The 19,180-nt window shown below is 55.7% G+C and overlaps 1 protein-coding gene and 1 long non-coding RNA gene across 14 annotated transcripts in view; one reads left to right on the plus strand and one right to left on the minus strand.

Moving 5' to 3' along the window:
• The first annotated feature begins 6,916 nt into the window (after positions 1 to 6,916).
• Positions 6,917 to 7,683, plus strand: LOC112663494 (uncharacterized). The gene is made up of 2 exons (XR_003139295.3): positions 6,917 to 7,186; positions 7,323 to 7,683. It is a non-coding gene; the product is annotated as an uncharacterized LOC112663494 (long non-coding RNA).
• A 6,266-nt stretch (positions 7,684 to 13,949) lies between these two features.
• Positions 13,950 to 19,180, minus strand: part of PRR5L (proline rich 5 like) — a 142,474-nt gene continuing 137,243 nt past the window's right edge. For all 13 annotated transcript variants that reach the window (XM_049096276.1, XM_049096275.1, XM_025452489.3 and 10 more), the window contains one exon: positions 13,950 to 16,761. In XM_049096276.1, the coding sequence (XP_048952233.1) occupies positions 16,367 to 16,761 (395 nt within the window). In that variant the 3' untranslated portion in view covers positions 13,950 to 16,366. The remainder of the gene's footprint in view (positions 16,762 to 19,180) is intronic.

Here is a 19,180-nt window from a genome sequence, read left to right on the forward strand (position 1 = left end):
TTTTTGCTTTATTTTTGTTTTATTTTGGAGACTGTAACTCACTATATTGGTGGGTGGGGAGTGATCCCAGGCACTAGTTTACACATGAAATACAATTAAATTTTGCTCTTCCAGAAAATGGTACATGAAGATTCATTCTAGCCCTTGATTTAGGCTGTGGTTTCTTCCTAGGGCTTTTAAAACTGTATTTCGCAAAATAAAATGAGGCCCAAAGAGAAATGTTTCCACAACCATTTTAGGCCCAATGAGAAAACCAAGTAGATGAAGCCAGAAATGACGTGAACTTAGTCCCTGCACATAAATGAGAAGCTCCAACTCCAGGGCCTTGGCTACCCCAGCCGCTCTTTCCTTAGCAAACTCCCCAGATATGTTCTTAAGTGATGGCTGCCTCTATCCTGTGCCAAAAAAAGCTTTAGGAAGCTTTCTGTGGGTCAACCCGTCTCTTCTAAAGGAGACTCAAATTTCTCAAAGTGGGATTTCTCAAAGTGGGATATAAAAGCTGGTAAAGCTTGCGTGTGTTTTACAAAATGCCACCTTAATTTTTTGAAGTTCTGAAAGTGAAATACCGTTATTAATCCCAGAGTAAGCCATAAAAAGATTGTTTTTAAACTCCACTTCTAATTTGGGTTAGCCTCTTGACATTTATCTTACTTTTCGTCCATTCTTAGAGATGTCTTGTTACACTTGTCACATTTTTAAAATTAACTTTTGTAGGGGGGACCAGCAGTCGCAGGATTATTTTATGAAGTGACAATTGTAATCTTGTCAGGAAATGATGCATAATCACAATAATTTTTGCCTGGTTTGGGTACGGATTTGCACATTTTAAAAGTGAGTCAGCAAGTCTGAGCTTCACAGAAATTTGTACTTTTGAAAACTAAATCATAAAAACCACACACTGAGATTTCAGTTCCCCCAAATCCTGAAAAATAATCCTCATCATTGCCCGGGACCTTCTCACTGGCTCCTCCACCCTGATTGGCAGAGGTGGATTTAAAAACAACAACCACCAGAACAAAACAAACCCTGTATAAGATCTAGCTTCTTAATCCCAGCTCAGTTGCCCTCTGGCCCGTCCTTTAACTTGAGTGTCTACATAAAGCAGACAAAGCCCCACCAGAAGTGCTTAAGAAAGCTAAAGCTAACTAATCATTTCCTTTAGAACTGTTAGGAGCCTGAAAGGGAATTTAATGCCAATCTAATCTGATATTCTAATGAGGCATTGTGAAAGCAAGCAAGCAGTTTTTCTGAACACAACTAGGCTAATAGACCTGAATTTGACTTTTACGTCTTTAGGGTCATTGCATTTTGCAATGTTTGTTTGGTTTTTATTGTGGTTTTTGTTGCTGTTTTTGTTCGTGTCCCACAGTAAATTATATGGGTCGATACATATATAAATATAGAAAGACAGATGATAAATGAATAAATAATACGTACTTGGCTGCGACAAAATGTGTTTGAAACACTGTCGCTTTTACTGCATCTTGATGCGTTCTGATAGTCTGTCTTCTGTTAAAATGTAGCCCCAGAACCCATATGAGTTCATCAGAATAGATCTTGTCTCTTGAGTCAAGATCTGAGGATTTAAAATAGCCCAGAAGGCTGGAGGCGAAATTCATACTCCTTTGCTCTATCTTGTAGGGTGCTGCTACCTGTTTGAATGCAGGAGGGCAGAAGGGAGGGTGGCAAGCGGGACGCAGCTTTCTTCCCCATTGCTCAGCGTTACTGGCAACACTGAGCATCTCCTTCATCAGACTATGAGCTTTCAAGGAAAGGGCCAACCTTTCTCTACCTCAGTTAGGAATCTGAGAGATCTAATATGATCCTGGCCTTTTTCAAAAGCGAGTCAAACTATGACTCTCATACACAAATCAAATGAACACAAGTTAAATATTTTATTTAATTCTTAATGAGGGAACCAGGTGGATGTTATAAACCATTCAAAGGAGACTCCAAAGCACAGACACCGGCCAGGAAGATTTAAATGAATGTCCAAATGGAGGCAAAGCTGGCTTCTTCGTTTGTGGGGGACGGATGTCAGGTGAACCTCTCCCCACAGGATATCATTTGCATTTCTAAAAACAAGAATTATTTTGCATTTCTCGAAGTTATCTACAGGACAGAGTTGAAAAACCGCTTCCTTAGGGTCAGAATATGATAACCCCGAAGGGCGTTCTCTAGACGAGATAATGTAATGTTCCATCAAAGCACAAAATTTCCCCCACCCCCTGTACTAACAGTAGTTCATTGCAACACGTGAATTATAGATAAATACATATGGAATCCCCATTCCTGCCTGGAATTGGACTACTCTTCCGGCTGGTGTGAGGTGACAGCCTGTTCTAGCTCCTGGGGAGCTCCAGACTGGAAGACAAGTCACAAGGAGAGCAAACCCAACTTAAGAACCACGTGGCGGTAGGGGGCAGCAAAGCTCCATTCCTGAAGAATGATGAACTGGAGTCCATGGACTTTTGAGCCCCTAAATCCCCCTGAGATTGTCTGCAAAAAGTTTGACTTTGTACATTTTTCTGGGAGGAGAGTATTTTTTTTTTTTTTGCTTTAGTACTTTAAATCTGTGGAAGCTATAAAGTACTTTCCCCAAGTATTGGAAATTCCATGTCCTAATTGTCATTCACAACTTGGTTGCCAAATTAAGTTCAAATTAGAAACATGTAAGTAAGGACTTATTAGGTGGAACCATACAAAAACGCCATTCTTTATAAGGTCACTAAAGAGATGCATATTGGCAATATGTTGAGGTTCAGCTTACACCTCCAGATCCCTGGTCGCCCCCACTCTGATACAGCCAATGGGTAGATGAACATCTGAGATCAACTACCATCTTGAAGGTTGAAGTTTAGGAAACTGAACTGTTGGACTCCAGTCCACCCCAAGGCCTAGATGTTTAACCCCAGCCTATTCTGGCCACTCTGAACAGTGAAAACCAAGATGGCATTAGGACCATCACCCCACCCAGTTCTGGGCTTTCTCAAGGGGTCCGATGTAGGACCACTGGCCTCAGAGTGAAAATGTCTAGCAGTAGGCTCCATGCTAAACCCCCAGAATTAGACGGCTGAGCAGGGGCTGGGGAACCTGCATTCCAAACAGGCTCCCAGGTGACTCTTCAGCAAAACAAGAGAGTAAGTAATCACAGGAGATGGGAGAGACTGAGCTGAGTGAGGTCTATCAGCTATATCAAAGTATAATTATTAAAATGGTAAAATCATGGCTCTCACTCCAATATAGAATGGACAAGTGTCAAAGGTTTTGTTCAGCTCACAAATTTATGACAGAACCACTAGATGGTAAAGCTGATTCCAAGAGCATGTGAAGAAACAATTATAGAAGCCCCCAGGAAAAGCATTCCAAAACAACAACAAAAATAGAATGTTAGATTAAGATTGCTAGGTTAAATGAGAAGATAGTTAATACCCTCTAGGCCAAGACAACCCTAACCTTTGGGGTCATCTTTCCTACCAGATAGAAAAATACAAATTAACAGGTAACTTTGCCAGATCTGGTTATCATCACACAATAAATAGCAAAGCCAAACACAGATACATTCTGCTAGAAAATTAAACAGTCCTTGGGCGACTTCATTAAATAATTCCCCAGTATGATTTCTGAAAGGGCATGCAGCCCAACTTTTTGCCTTATTTCCAAGTTTTAAATGATTCTTTTCTACCATGAACGAAGACAGCAGAACCTCAAGTGAGTGGATGGACTCTCCTCCTCTGGGTGAGAAGATTTAGGCCACAGCAGATATACTCAAACACAAAAACCACTTGATTCAGAGGGAGCAGAAAACTGCCAAAATTCACATGTCACCTCCTTGGATTTATTTCAGACACTAACCATCATCATTTCGTCTTGCTTTGTAAATCAGTGTTTTGTCCACTTTCTAGTTATTGGACTTACAAACTCGGACCTCCCAGGACCGTCTCTTAGAAGTTTAACTGAAGAGCCTGCTAAGGTTTTCAGTTTTGTTCTTCTGTTTTTAATCTAAAAACTCAGGCACTTTATTTGTTTACAAAAATCAGAAATATCCTCTGATTTTCGTGAAACAATTGTCCACCTCAGGGATTAAACTTTGAGCTTCGTGAAACATGAACCGTATCAGAGGTACTGTGTGTTTCAACCCAACCTCCGTATCTTTTCATAACTTCCTTTGCCTTTAGAGGGATAGTTCAGGAATGAGTGTGTCAGTGTTGGGAATAAACATCTGAAGCTCAGCAGTGTCTTCATTCCAGTTCCTTCGACTAATTTCAGGTAAAATTAAAATGTAATCATTTTCGTGAAGTGATCTTTCAGTGGTTTTCTGTAACTGAGCTTACAGGTCTCTCTTTTCTTCTTCGTACTTTTTTTGGGATTTTTCCTTTTTTAAAAATTATTTTCTTAAAACTTACTTTAACGATCGAATTTACCATTCTTTATGATGATACTAGCATCTACCATGTATCGGCTCTCTGAGCGCTGGAAAAAGAAGTTTTGTTTTAAAATAACTTTATTGGGATGTGCTTTACATATCATAAAATCCACCCATTTCAAGATATTTATGCACCAGTATTCATAGCAGTATTATTCACACCAGGCAAAAGGTGGAAACAACACAAATGTGCTTCGCTGGATGACTGGGTGAACAAAATGCAGGCTATCCGTACAGAGGACTGTGATTCAGCCTTAAAAAGGAAGGAAATTTTGAGATGCGGCCACATAGATGAGTCCTGAGGACATTGTTCTAGGCGAAATGAGTCAGTCACAAAAGGACGGATCCTGTATGATTCCACCTACGTGAGGATCTAGAGAGTCCCATTCAAAGAGGCGGAAAATAAAGTGGTGGCTGCAGGGTCTTGGGGAGCAGGGGAGGGGAGTTTTGGTCTAGAAAGACGAGAACATTCCAGGGATGGATGGATGGTGAGGGTTGCACAACAATGGGAATGTACTTAATGCCACCACCCAACGGAACACCTAAAAATGATTGGAATGGCAAATTTTATATGTATTTTGCCACAACAAAAAAAAGAAAGAATGGCAATTTCAGAAGTACAGTTCAAGTTACTTTTAGTCACTTTACTAAGTGATGGAACATCATCATCAGTTTTTTTTATTTATTTATTTGTTTATTTATTTATTCTTTTTCTCATCAGTCAGTTTTAGGCAATGCTGGTCCCTGCAGGAGATCCCTGAGGCCCACCTGCGGTGGATCCGCGTTCCCGCCCCCACCCCCGCGGCCACCACTAACCGACCTTCTCTCTATATAAATTTGCTTTTCCAGGACATTTCACGTGTACATACGGACTCATACAAAAGTGTGGTGTTGTGTGTCTGGCTTCTTTCATTTAGCACAACATTGTTGAAGTCTGCCCAGGATGCAGCATGTGTCCGTAATTTGTTCCTTCTTTATTGCCAGACAGGACTTCACCGTGTGGGTATAGCCTTGGACCCGGTCGTCAATAGCCAGTTTCAGTTGTTTCTAGTTTTGGGTTATGACATGCAGTGCGGTCAAGACCAGTCATGCTTTGACCGAACCCAGAGACAGCTTAAACCTACTCTCTGCCGTGTGTGTGTGTGTGTGTGTGTGTGTGTGTGTGTGTAAGTACGTGTGTGTGTGTGTGGATGGGTGTGCGTACGTGTGTGTAAGTATGTGTGTATGGGTGTATGTGTGTGTGGATGTGTGCGAGTACGGATGTGCGTGTGCGTGTGCGTGTGCAGCTCTCGCCGTCTCGCCCTCCAGCCTGCAGGGCGGCACAATTCGCTGCGCCTCCGGGAGGGTCGCGGCGCTGGTCTCGCGGGGGGACGCGGACGGGACGCGGAGGCCTGAGCGCCCGGTGCCCGCGGGGGGCAGAGGAGGAGGCGCGACCTCCCGGCCTCCAGGTCGCTCTGGCGCCGCCCGGGGCGCTCGGCGGGCGTTGCCCTGCGGTGGACGAGGGCCCGGGGAGGCAGCCCCGGCGGAGCCAGCCCGAGGCGCGGCCAGCGAGCTGCGGCCTCCCGGGACCGGGGCCGGCGTCCCCCAGGAGGGGCAGAGGCGCGAGGCCCGAGCGGAGGCGCTTCGCCGTGTGACGCCGCCTCGCGACCCCGGGGCGCAGCCGTGGGCCGTCGCGCGCCTCTCGTGCCTCAGCCCCTCCGCGTGTCCGTGATCCCGGCGTCTCCCCTCGGGCCGCTCCAGGGTCTGAGTGGGCGGACGCGGACGCGGAGACGGCAAAGCCGCTGGCGCCCCGCCCCGGGCCTGGGAGTGCTGCGGGCGGGGCCTGGTCACCATGAAGGGCTGTCCTGGGAGGGACTCGCCGGGCCACCTGGCTGTGCCGCCCCGCCCCCCCCCGCCCCCCCGCACCGCCCCGCCCCGCCCCCCCCCGCCCCCCCGCACCGCCCCGCCCCGCTCCGCCCCCCCCAACGCCCCGCCCCGCTCCGCCCCCCCCCAACGCCCCGCCCCCCCCAACGCCCCGCCCCGCACAGCCCCGCTCCGCCCCGCCCCGCGCAGCCCCGCCCCCCCGCCCCGCGCAGCCCCGCTCCGCCCCGCCCCGCACAGCCCCGCCCCGCCCCGCCCCGCCCCGCACAGCCCCGCCCCGCCCCGCCCCGCCCCGCTCCGCCCCGCCCCGCACAGCCCCGCCCCACACAGCCCCGTCCCGCACAGCCCCGCCCCGCCCCGCTCCGCCCCGCCCCGCCCCGCACAGCCCCGCCCCGCCCCGCACAGCCCCGCCCCGCCCCGCACAGCCCCGCCCCGCTCCGCCCCGCCCCGCTCCGCCCCGCCCCGCACAGCCCCGCCCCACACAGCCCCGCCCCGCACAGCCCCGCCCCGCCCCGCACAGCCCCGCCCCGCTCCGCCCCGCCCCGCCCCGCTCCGCCCCGCCCCGCCCCGCACAGCCCCGCCCCGCACAGCCCCATCCCGCACAGCCCCGCTCCGCACCGCAGGGCCCGGGGTCGGCCCGCCTCCTCCGCAGGCTTCCTCCGCAGTCCTGTTGCTGCCCGGGGCGAGAGTGGCGGTTGGCGACAAGAGTCGAGAGAGGGCGCCCCGGGGAGCTCAAGGGCCGCGAGGGCTACGGCCCGACCGCCCAGGTCCCGACCGCCCAGGTCCGGGCCGCTCCACGGTGGGCCCAGCCTCCGCCCAGCCTGCAGCCCGCTGATGAGCCCGGCCGCCCGCTCCCTCTGGGGGCCCCCCCGGCCCCTCTGCAGGAGCCGCCGCCTCCAGGTGTTCTAGGCGAAGGCCAGGGCTGGGGGGCCTGGGAGGGACTCTCCGGGGGCTGGGCTCCGGCTCCCCCTCACCCCACAGTCTGCAGCAGCTGAGCCCCTCCTGAGAACTGCGGGCCCGTGCATTATTTCCGAAGGAAGGACTTCACCGAGCCAGGGCTGGAGCCCGGTGAGGCGACCGGATCGGGACTGGTTCCGTGACCCCTGAGCTTGACAACAGTCCTGAGCGTTTAGACGGAGAAACTCAAAAGCACCGGGCCGCGGCGTCCACTAACTGGGAGGTCTCTGCACTCCGCGGGAAGAGCAGAGCATTTACACGGAAGTGAGTACGTGGGAGGCAGACACACGATCTTAGGGTTTCCAGTCCAGAGTCCCAGCAGCGGCCACAGAATGTCCTCCTTTTGTGCCCTCAGGGGCCCTCTCCAACCGCTTCACCAACGCACACACCACAGGCCCCAAAGCTGTGATTAAAGCTCATTGGCAAGACGTCAGACAGAACCAGCTTTGAGTCCTCCCTATCATTTTCTTAGTTGTGTGACCTTAGGCAAATTGTTCGATTTTTCTCTGAGCTTCAATTTCCCTGTCTAAAGGGGGATGACACAGTTCACTTCACAAAAGCACTCAGATGACCACGCAGCACAATGAATGAAATACTCGGGGTGGTGCTTGGCACATAGCTGATGACCAGTAAGTGATAATTTATGTATCGTAATTTCTATCTTCCTTTTTTTTTTAAAGATTTTATTTATTTATTCATGAGAGACACACAGAGAGAGAGAGACAGACAGACACAGGCAGAGGGAGAAGCAGGCTCCATGCAGGGAGCCCGACATGGGACTCGATCCCGGGACTCCAGCAACATGCCCTGGGCTGAAGGCAGGCACCAAACCGCTGAGCCCCCCAGGGATCCCCTCTATCTTCCTTTCGAATAGACCTTTTATCCTTATGAAATATGCATGGCTCTAAATGAGCAACAGCAAATTTCTTTTGCTGGTGTTTACACATTATATGTTTTTCCACCTTTTTACCTTTTTTTTTTTTTTAAGATTTTATTCATATGAGAGAGAAAGAGTGCGTGACAGAGCACAAGCAGGATGAGGGGTAGAGGGAGGCGCAGACTCCCCGTGGAGCAGGGAGCCCAGTAGATGTGTGGCTCCATCCTGGGACCCCGGGATCACGACCTGAGCTGAAGGCAGATACTTAAGGGACTGAGCCACCCAGGCGCCCCCACCTTTTTAATTTTCAATCTGTGTCCCAATATTTAAAGTTGTATCTCTTGTAAACAGCATAGTGTTATTTCTTAATCTGATGTGACCATCTTTGTCTTTTCACTGGAGTGTTTAGCCCATTTACGTTTAATGTAAGTACTGCTAACGTTGTGCTTGAGTCTGCATCTTGCTGCTGGGTTGGCCTTTCTGGGGTCTCAACCAAAAGCCCAGGAGGCTTGCCAAAGCTTCCCCCCCGCCCCCCGCCCCTGACCTCCCGAGAGCCTCAGACTCTGGCTCCTTGGCATTACGCAGCAGCTGAAATCTGTTCAGCTCTTGAGCCCCCCAGCCGCCGTTCTCTGCAGTTCTCAGCCGAGGAGTCAGCCAGCGACTCGGGGGAAATACGTACGCAGACTTCTCATTCGGTTCTTTCCATCACTCTTCCTTTGAGTTCCAGCTCCTCTGGCAGCCTTCACCTCTGACCTCGGCCTAGTGGGACCGCAGCTTTCTGCCACCACCCACTCCTCCTACCCCGCCCCACCCCACCCCACCCACCCCACCCCACCCGTGATTTAGGCAAAGGCCTTTGGGGAAAATCAGGATGACTGTACATCTCACCCCTCTCAGGGATCACAGCCGTCCAGACCTGCACCGGGTGCTCTTCAGTTCCTTCAAACAGTTGCCCTATATGTTGTGTCCGACTTTTATCATTATTTTGGCAGGAAGATTAATCTGATACAAGCCATTCCCCTCTGGCCCGAAGCAGAAGGGTTACACTACCTCCATTTTTGGAGCCCTTCTCAAAACTGCCTTAAAGTGGGTGGGCCCCAAAAGTCCCCGTCGGAAGGCAACTCACCTGATCCTACATCACTCAACGAGGGAGAGGAGTGACCTTTGAAGTTGGCCCCCAGGGGCACCTGGCTGGCTCAGTTGGTTAAGCGTCCAGCTCTTGGTTTCGGCTCATGATGTCAGGGTCATGGGATCGAGCCCCGAGTCGGTCTCCGTACTTAGTGTGGAGTCTGCTTGTCCCTCTCCCTCTGCTCCTCCCCCACTGTCCACCGGCTCATGCTTTTTTTCTCTCTCTCTTTCAAAAATAAATAAAAAATATATATTTTTAAAAAGTTGGCCCCTAGACAAAGCTATCTGAGATACTTAATTGATATCAGGCTGAAGTTTAGGCATTTGTTCAAAGTTATGTGGCCCCGAGAACATGCTAGAATTTAGAAGCCTATATTTACAGTGGTTGGGATTCTTCTCAGAGGCCCAGACTTAGGCCGAAGGACCACGGAAAATAAGAACCAATGTGACGTGTGACTCGGCGAGGGCGGCATAGTTCTGAAGGGAAACCGGAGATCTAGGCAATTGGGTAAGACGGCTGCCTGCGAGCTCGCTTGTCTTAGGTTATGAAGTTACGGAGTAAGCAATCCTAAACAGCACCCAGCTCTCTGCGGATTCTGACAGAAGTCAAATGTGCTTCTCCAGTAAATTCAAGGATGTGAGGAACAGTCACCACAGTTACTTGAAAAGATGTTCTGATGCCCTAAGGTCAGGGTGAGGAGGATCGCCGTGCGTGTCCCGGCTCTGGGGTGCATCCCCACAGGAAATTTCTGAGTACCCTGGGTGAACCAAGAGGGTCGATGGTTTATCAGCCAGGGTCCAGTCAGGAGGCAAAAGTCCACACCTACCGTCCAACAGGGAGTTTAACATACAGAACCGTTCATCGGGTACTGGACGAGTCCGATGGCCAAGAGGAGACACAAAGGAGTCCCCCAGGTGCCCAGTGCAGGAAGCAAGTACCACCCTTGGGAGATGGCCCACGAAAGGCCGAGCTGGGGGTGGTGCGGCCGACAGGGCTGGAGGAGGGCCCGAGGCTGTGTGCGAGTGAGGAAAAGCTGCAAGCACGTCCCCGCCGCTGCCCCTGGACCCACCTGTCCTGCCCCAGGTGTGGACCAAGGCAAGGACACAGCCCTCCCCCCGCGCCCCAGCCAGAGCCCAGCAGGGACGCAGCCCGCAAAGCAGACCTGAGGGCACGGGCCTACCTCCAGCCCCAGCATCTCAAACTACGGAAAAGGCTCGAAGCTGAGAGACAGCGGCTTACAACCAACACGCCAGGAAGACTTAGACGCAAGTGTAGGAAGATTTAAAAGGATCCCACTAGGGCACTGAGACTTCTCTATTCGGGAGGAATCTATGCATGTAGTTGGTATTTTAGACACGTGACATTTAGGAGAATAAGGCCCTGTTTGGTGACAGTTTTATAATTCCATTTTAAGATATATAATTGAGTAATTAATTAAGGCTTGTGATTTTTTTTTTTTTATGGTGTCCTCCAAGCTGAAGTAGAGTGTAAAGACATGTAAAGTCTCCCTTATTTACAAGTTTAATTTATTAGCTTCACGAAGAAGTTACGCTCAGGGGAAGATTTTATACGCTGTCAGAAAAACTGAAGTACTTAGAAACGAAATATTAAATTTATAAATGTATTTAAAAGTGTTTGAAGTGCTGAGCTAAGCTTGTAAATAAGACCAAGCATTATTCAAAAGCTCCTCCAACGTTAATGCTAGAAATCTGCTAGACTTATAAATAGAATAATAAAATGTGTAAGTTGACCTTAAAAAGCCTAAGAAAGGCTTTTAAATTTGTATCTTAAATTGAATATTGATTCTAAAGACTGTTATTAACTGAATTATTCATTAAATGACTGCTGATTATTAAACTCATTAAAATACTATTTTTAAACCCAAATTTAAACATCAATTTTTAAAGAAAAAGACCCACTGAAATCTTTTCTGCGTAGGAAATTGGCTATTCAGGGACAGCAGACTGTCCTCAGTCTGGTGGTGCTCACCACCACCACCACTCCCTCCCCCATAAGGTGTTTTTTTTTTTTTTTTTTTTTTTAGAAGTGGCTAGGAGGTGCCTGGGTGGCTCAGCAGTTGAACCCCTGCCTCTGGCTCAGGGCGTGATCCCGGGGTTCTGGGATTGAGTCCCGCGTCGGGCTCCCTGCATGGAGCCTGCTTCTCTCTCTGCCTGTGTCTCTGCCTCCCTCTCTGTGTTTCTCATGAATAAATAAATAAAATCTAAAAAAAAAAAAAAAAAAAAAAAGTGGCTGGAGAAGAGCAAAGAGAGGCAGCGCTGTTTCTCCATTCTCTGGAAACCCTGAAACCAGCTCCGTGTGGGGCCGGCTGAGGAGGATATGCCCCTGGTTTCGTTGTCCTGCTCCTCATCCTCCTCCAAGCAGGACACCTCGTGGAATAGAGGAAGGATGATGCCCGCACATGGGGTAAAAGGGCCCAAGCCTTCTGCACCAGGGGCGAGGCACCTGCTTGCACGACGGCTGCGAGGGCCTGTGCAGCGCGGGGCACACCAGAGCACACCAGGGGCCGTGGCTGCAGCTCCCCTGCACGGGCCTGTCCTCTGGGTTCGGGCCAGAACAGCCCCGCAGGAGAACTTCCTCGACGAGATGGCCCCGGGCCCACAACGGCACAGGTTCCACCCCTGAAGGCATCTCTCACCACCTACGGGGGACAGGCCAGGAAGGCAGCAGCGGCCTATGGCAGGGGTTGTGGCCTACAGGGACTGGCCGCTGCTGGCAGCTGCAGCAAGGGAAGGGGCCGCCGGGTGCGGTGGGGGCCCGGCCCCCACTGGTGTTCCCAGGTCACTGGGCCTGGCAGCCTTGCCTGCAACATGGTTAGAGAGCGGCATGGGGAAGGCCTCTGCCTGCGGAGCAAGGAAAGGGGGTGCAGGTCGTTGTACAAATATGTGGGAGGGAAGAGGGGCCATCAGACCCGCGACCACCATCCCATTAGCTCCTCGGCCGCCGACCTCCAGCTCTCGGCGGTGGGCAGGGCCCCCAGGGAGACGGGGCAGCAGGGACGAGGTGGGGGTGTGGGGGCGGCTCCGGGCAGGAACCGTCCAGTCTGCCGCCTGTGCACGGGGAGGCACTGGGCCGCACGCCTGGAAAGGGCCCTGGGGTCACGCTCCGGGGTGTGGATTGTCCCCGAAGCCTGGGAGACCTTTGAAGTCCGTTTCAGGAATGTCTGCGGGGGACGCCCCTGGGAGAGATGGAAGTGGGGACAAGGCCGGGGGTACCCGGTGGCAGGAGGCCGGGCGGGAGCCTGACCACCTCGTGCGATTAGAAGGCCGAGGAGGATGGAGCAGGAGACGCGGCGGGCGCGGGAGTCCGGGGGGGCACGCGGGGACCCGCACCCGCAGGCCACCTGCAGCCTCCTGGCGGCGGGGCCCCTGCACACCCCGCGCGGGCTGCCGTCCTGTCGGCCGAGGACGCCCCCGGCCCTGGGAGAGGGCGCTGCGCCGTCGGGGCGCCCGCTGGAATCCCGGGGCCTTAAGGAGGGAGAGGGAGACGTGGGTGGGCCAGGGCGCGCGATGCGAGGGGGTTGGCGGCTTTGACGCTGGAGGAGGTGGCCCCAGGCGGCCTCGGAAGCTGGCAAAGGGGCGGGAACGGCCTCCGCGAGCTGCAGCCGGCGCAACCGACACCCTGAGCTCAGCCCCGCGGGGCCCGCGTCAGACCTCGGCCTCCAGAACCCTCGGTTTCCGCTGCTCGAGGCCGGTGCGGCGCGCGGCCCCTCGTGGCGGCGGGGACAGGGCGCAGCGGCGACTAAGGCTGAGCCCGCGCCTCACCGCAGCCCCGCGTGTTGCGCTTGACTCCCCGGGTGTTGGCCGACGGCCCGCCTCCCCCAGCGGGTGGCTCCCGGGCCCCGCGTCCCCAGCACCCGGGCGGCCCACAGCGCCGGCAGCTCCGCTCATGCTCGGAGCCGGGATGCGCGGCCCACGAGCGACGGGAAGGCCCCGAGCCACGGCCCTTTGGCGCCTGGCAGCCCCTGGAGCCTCAGCGCAGACGTCGGGGCCGCTCTGCGTCCCCCGGTGGCCAGTCAGCTGGGGTCCCGGCTCCCCGTGGCGCCCCGGAGCTTCCAGCTCGGGCCAGCCCTGCTGCGGCCTCCTCGGAAGACACAGCACGAGGCTACGGGCTCCCCTCTGCCAGACGCAGTCGGAGGCGTGTGTATGCAGAGAGCCCGGGATGCCCGGGGGGGGGGGGGGGGGGGGGCAGCGGTTTAGCGCCGCCTCCAGCCCAGGGCGTGACCCTGGGGTCCCAGGATCGAGTCCCACGTCGGGCTCCCTGCACGGAGCCTGCTTCTCCCTCTGCCTGTCTTGCCTCTCTCTCTCTCTCTCTCTCATGAATAAATACATAAAATTAAAAAAAAAAAAAACCCGCGAGCATCCGCGGTGGGGCCCACCTGGGTCAAGCCCCCCGGGGGCAGCCCACGCCGCTGGTAGACGAGGCCTGGCCTTCCCAGACTTCGCTCGGTGGTTGCCAAGCTCGGCAGACGGGCTGCCAGTCCAGGAAATGTCTGGCCCATCCAGCTGAGGGTGGCAAGCAGATCCCAGGGGACACTGGCTGAGGTAAGACCGCCCGATCCTGGAGCGGAGGCAACAGGAAAAGAGACGCGGAGGCAGGAAGAGGCGGCCCGGAGAGCGTGAGGCCAGGACGCACGAAGAGCCAGGGGACCGCGGCGCCTGCCACACAGCATGGGGACGGGATGACGTGCACAACACGCTGTTTATTGAATCTATTTTGGAAACAGGCAACACGGGAAGGCTTTTGGGCTGTGAGCTCACTCAGAGCTCGGAGCCGAGATCGCTTCCTGGCATTAAAACGCAGCCGCCAGGAGATCCCCGCTGCATCTCATAAAGGTCGGAGAAGAGGCGGTCGCAGACGCCACAGCCATCGCCATCGCAAACGGCCCCGACGGCTCACCGGCCCCTAAACATCCCACAGAATCTTCCGAGCAGGGTCTGAGACGCCCGCTGTGCACTATCAGGACGGGCGTCCAGGTGAAGCTGTAAAGTGGCTAACGGCCATCAGCACGTGAGGACACGGGCCGGGGCTGGCGCTCACGCACTTAACCGACGGCCGCTGTCCTGCTCAGGGGGCGGCCAGCGTAGGGACAAGGCATTTAAAAGCACATCTGTCGTCGTGAATGTTGTGAACTGAGAAAGGCAACCCGAGCGTGGCTAACACCTTGGCCCGGACCCCCAGACACTAGTCCCAAGTGCTAAGTGTCACCAGTGAGGACAGACACCATCGGGCAAACGGATCGTCACATCGGTCAGTCCGTGGACTTTGTCCAACACCCGCACAGGGATCATTTTTGTTGGAACTTCTCAGAGGGCCTCCTTCGGACATCTCTCTTCCCCACGCTCTCCGGAGAAGAAAAACGAGACAACTCTTTCAACAAACTTTCCGAATTACGAGCCCTCCAGAGCACGACCCCGGTCACATTCCAGATCTTCACCCAGAAGGGATGTGCCGTCAAGGCTTAGACAGGCCTCGAAGGCCTCTTCCCCTGCTGGCAGCTCAGTGTCCCCGTCCCCTCCTGGCCACCTCCTGCCATGTTGGAAGCCACGTGGCCTCACGTCTCCGGGAGGTCATTAACAGTTTCCAAAGACCAGCGGGACCCCCAGAAGGTACCAGAAAAATTCAGGAAATCCTTCTTTTCTTTTTTTTTTTCTTTTCTTTCTTTCGTTCTTTTTTTTTTTTTTCTGGAGCTGCTGTCAGCGGGGCCAACAGGCAAACAGAGAACAGGGGTTCCAGGTGGATAAGAAGCCGGGACCCAGAGAAGGCAGTGTTAAGGACGCAGCGCAGCACCAAAGCCCACTGCCCCGGACAGCATTTTGTTAGAAACTCCAGGCACTTCTGGGCACTTCTGTAATCACAGGCAATGAACATTTCTCCAAAAAAAAGGGGCCTGCCCACATCGCCCCCATCTTGCCCTAAGACGTTCCACTTGCTAGGCCCCTCTACTCTTGAGGCAAACTGAGGCTTCCTACCTCCGTGCTATGGGCCACGACGCTCACAAGGGGAGGCCAATCTGGATTCTGGTCCAGCTGCGTCTAGCGCTCTGCGGCTGATGAGCCCCACCCACCCCAGCTCCCCTGCACCCCGAACCACTTGCAGGCTCCTCTCCTGGGCGGGGAGGGGCGAGGGTTGTTCAGGTTCAACTTTGAAGACGATACACCTCCCCCCTGGAAATGAGCAGTGCAAGATCCTACGTGCAGATACACCTCCCCCCTGGAAATGAGCAGTGCAAGATCCTACGTGCAAATATTTGCAAACCAAAAAAATTTTTTTTGAAACAATGCACATTTTAAAAATTCAAGTCAAATCCAGGAACAGACTAACTGGTTGGCATCAGCTGGTCCCACACCCACGACAGGAAAACAACCAGTTTCTGAAAAGAGAGAGCAATGAAGGCACCAGCTACTCCACCGGGGGGGGGGGGGGGGGGTTGTTTCCCCAGCTTGGGAGGAGGCCGGAGAGGGGAGCGCTGAGGCTTCCTCCGAGAGGGGGTTTCTCCAGCCGTGCGGCCCTCCAGGGCCAAAGGCTAGGGGCGGCATGTAGGATCCGGATACAGGTGAGGATGCCCCTCACCCACCAGAGGGACCACTCTTCCCAGTAGTTCTGAGACTACAACAAGGAAGGCGCACTCTCGGAGTCGTGCTAGGCAGGGGCTGCCGCCTGCTTTCCCTCGGCTCAGGACAGGGGCCTGAGAAGCCGAGGCCCCGCTTCTCACCGGGAGCCTGCACCACGGGGACCTAAAGGGGGACTCCAGGCACCAGCACATCCCTGCTGTCATCACGCCAGGGGATGGGAGCAGCATCGGACGCCTCTGGGGGGAGAGCCCAGAGAGGAGGCTCTGGAGTCGGCCAAGCAGAGAGTGAGCAGCAGGCAGCTGGGTCTGGGCCTGCGTGGCTGCAAAGACGTGGTCACAGTCAGGAAAATGGAGAAGTCCACGAGCAGGGTCCCTCCAGGCCACCGGGGCCCGGCCTGTGCACGGCAGATCCCCAGGCAGGCAGAGGCAGCGGCACCCCTGGGAGGGGCCCTTCAGGAGCCCCGGGGACGGGAGCTGTGTTCACACGGGTGGCCAGGCCGCCCCGGGGAACCGGGAGGTGGGCACTCAGCTCAGGGAAGCACAGTTAAGCTCAGTGTCCTCCTGGCTGCCCCCGGTCACCTGCTCCAGCTGGTCAGGGCTGTCGGTGATGTTGGGCTCGCTGGAGCACTGTCGGTGGGGCGGGGAGAAGCTGGGCGGCAGGAGTAGGCACTTGTCGTCGCCGCCAGGCTCCTCACCCAGGCCCGGGTGCATCCTGGTGGCCATGGCCAGCAGCTGGATGTCCGAGGGGGCGTTGGCCACCGTGTGCCGCCGGACGCTGCCACACTTCTCCAGGTAGGCCTCGCCTTCCTGCTCCGTCAGCGGCGTCAGCGCCGTCTCGGGGGGCGGCCGGCTGGTGGCTGCAGTCGGGGAGGCGTAGCTCAGGACGGCGACCTTGGGCCGCACCCTCGAGTGGCGTCGGGCTGCAAGAGAAAAACCCGCACAGCCTGTCACTGGGAGGGAGGGCATCTCCCCTTTCCCAGCTGCGCCCGAGCTTCACTGCATTTGCCCTAAATTCCCTTTCAACCAGTCTCCTCCAGGGCCTGGGCACTGGCTGAGCAGCTCAGAAAGAAGCCTCGGGGACACCTGGGGGGCTCAGCAGCTGAGCAGCTGCCTTCTGCCCAGGCCGTGACCCCGGGGTCCTGGGATTGAGTCCCACATTGGGCTCCCTGCATGGAGTCTGCTTCTCCCTCTGCCTGTGTCTCTGTCTCTCTCCCCATGTCTCCCATGAATAAGTAAATAAGATCTTAAAAAAACCCCAAAGAAGCCCTCTGACTCCGTGCAGCCAGAGGTGGCCCCCCTGGCAACAGCGGGCGAGGTGGAGCTCAGCTGGTGAGCTTCTCCCTGGGAGCCTATGTCCAGCTTAACCAAGGGGACCTCAGCTGTGGAAGCGAGGGCAGGGGGGCGTCCCCCAAATCACCCTGACCGGGCCCGCCACGCTCCCCCCACCAAGTCCAGGGCTGAGGCCTGCGTTCTGTTCGAGGCACACTCGACTCCGGCAGCCGCTGGCACCATCAAGGAGCAGGCCAGGCTGCAGGGGGCCCTGTGGAGGCAGACACCAAGAGGAGGGCCAGACACGAGTCCTTGCAGAGCCGCTGCTTGAGCTCTCCCCGCATTCCAGAACGTACGCTAAGGCTCGACATGCACTCATCTTTTGCCTCCTCCTAAAAACTGAGCTTAACTCACGGTATGTTCTTAGCTCCTACTTGAGGAAATGGGAGTGTCCGGGGGTGGGTGGGGAGAGTGGCTAATAATCTACCTGCATGCACACAGCGAGGATGCAGTACGGCTGGGGGTTAGGCGAGCAGACCCGGCTCTGCCTACGTGGCCACACGAAGCACACCTTACTAGGACAGGTGAGCGTCTCCAGGGAAGGACAGGCCAAGTGCACAGGGTGCAGGGGCAGGAGAAGGCACATCCACGTGTCAGGGAGGAGGTACACTGAGCCCCATTACTCCTGGGAGGGAAAGGGATAGCACTCCGAGCTGCAGGAGCAGCGGGAGTCAGGTGCTGAGCCAGGTGCACCGTCAGGCCACAGCCACAGCACGGTGGGAACATGGTAGACTGTGAAACAGGGGAGACGCATATGCGCTGGCGGGATGGCCCTTGATCACGGGAGGGCCCTTGAAGCCAGACGGAACCACCTGTGGTCAGACAAGCCGTGGGGGCCCAGGGCAGGCGGGGGCCGTGCTCCAGGGGGCTGTGCTGGGTTGGGGCCTGAGGGGCGGGGGGCGAGGAAAGCCAGGACCACGCCAGGCCTACATCCCCTCCGTCTCAGGGAGGTGAGGGCCCACGCCCCTCTAAAGGCAGCCCGCCTCGGCTCCCTCACAGGCCCTGCGCCCGGATCAGGGGCTGGATGAAGGGCCCCCGTGGGGCAGGCCGGGGTAGAGGGCTGAGGACCCAGGGGGCTCCTTCAGCCTCTGTCTTCCTACCAGTGCAGGCCTCTCCCAGCCTTCTGGCCGCTCCCATGGCTCCCGTGTCCCTGAGACGTGGGAAGACCCCCCAAGGGACACGCTGCGTGTGTGAGCAGGTGCTGCGGTGCGCCGCCGTGGGGAGCGAGGCGGGGAGGGGGCCCTGCACACCGACGAGACCACAGCAGACACCAGGGGGAAACGGACAGTGCTGCTCCGGGACCGTCCCTGGGGACACGCGCCCACTCCACGTTGGTTTACTCGGGTCTTCCCGCGGGTCGCGGGGCCCATGCGCCGTTCCCACTTCCAGAGCCCCGGGAGTCGCAGAGAGACCTGCCGTGTGCGTCCACAAGGCGCTCGCGGCTCCTGTCACCGACACCTGTGTGCGTCCTCACACGTGCACACACGCACTAGGACGGGAGGCTGAAACCCTTAGCCTTAGGGCTGAGTCACCAAGTCAGGGGCCCTGGGCCCCAAGAGAGCTGTCTGGTGGGTAACGATAATCATGTCTCAACCCCAAAGAAAAATACGTGGAGTTTTCCTGGGTGTTGCCACCCACTTCCTCACTGCTGAGCCCCCAGCTGCGTCCGAAACACCAGGGCCCCCTCATCATCCCCGTCGTTCAGAGGAGGAAAGCCGAGGCCTGGCGCCACGCGGGCAGCCCCTGAACGCAGTGCCCAGACCGGCCCCATGGCCCCACAGCAGCCCCACAGCCCCACGGCAGCCCCACGGCCCCACAGCAGCCCCACGGCCCCACAGCAGCCCCACAGCCCCACAGCCCCACGGCCCCACAGCCCGGCTGCTGCCCTCCAAGACCCTGGAACAGCAAATGCAGCCCCCGGGGGCTCGGCACACACGGGCTGGGGCTGGGTGGGCGGCTCTTCTCTTTGGGGAGGAATGAACAGGAGACAGGAGGGCAAGGAGCAACCAC

This window comes from Canis lupus, chromosome 18 (assembly GCF_003254725.2).
Source record: "Canis lupus dingo isolate Sandy chromosome 18, ASM325472v2, whole genome shotgun sequence".
Taxonomy (NCBI): Eukaryota; Metazoa; Chordata; class Mammalia; order Carnivora; family Canidae; genus Canis; species Canis lupus.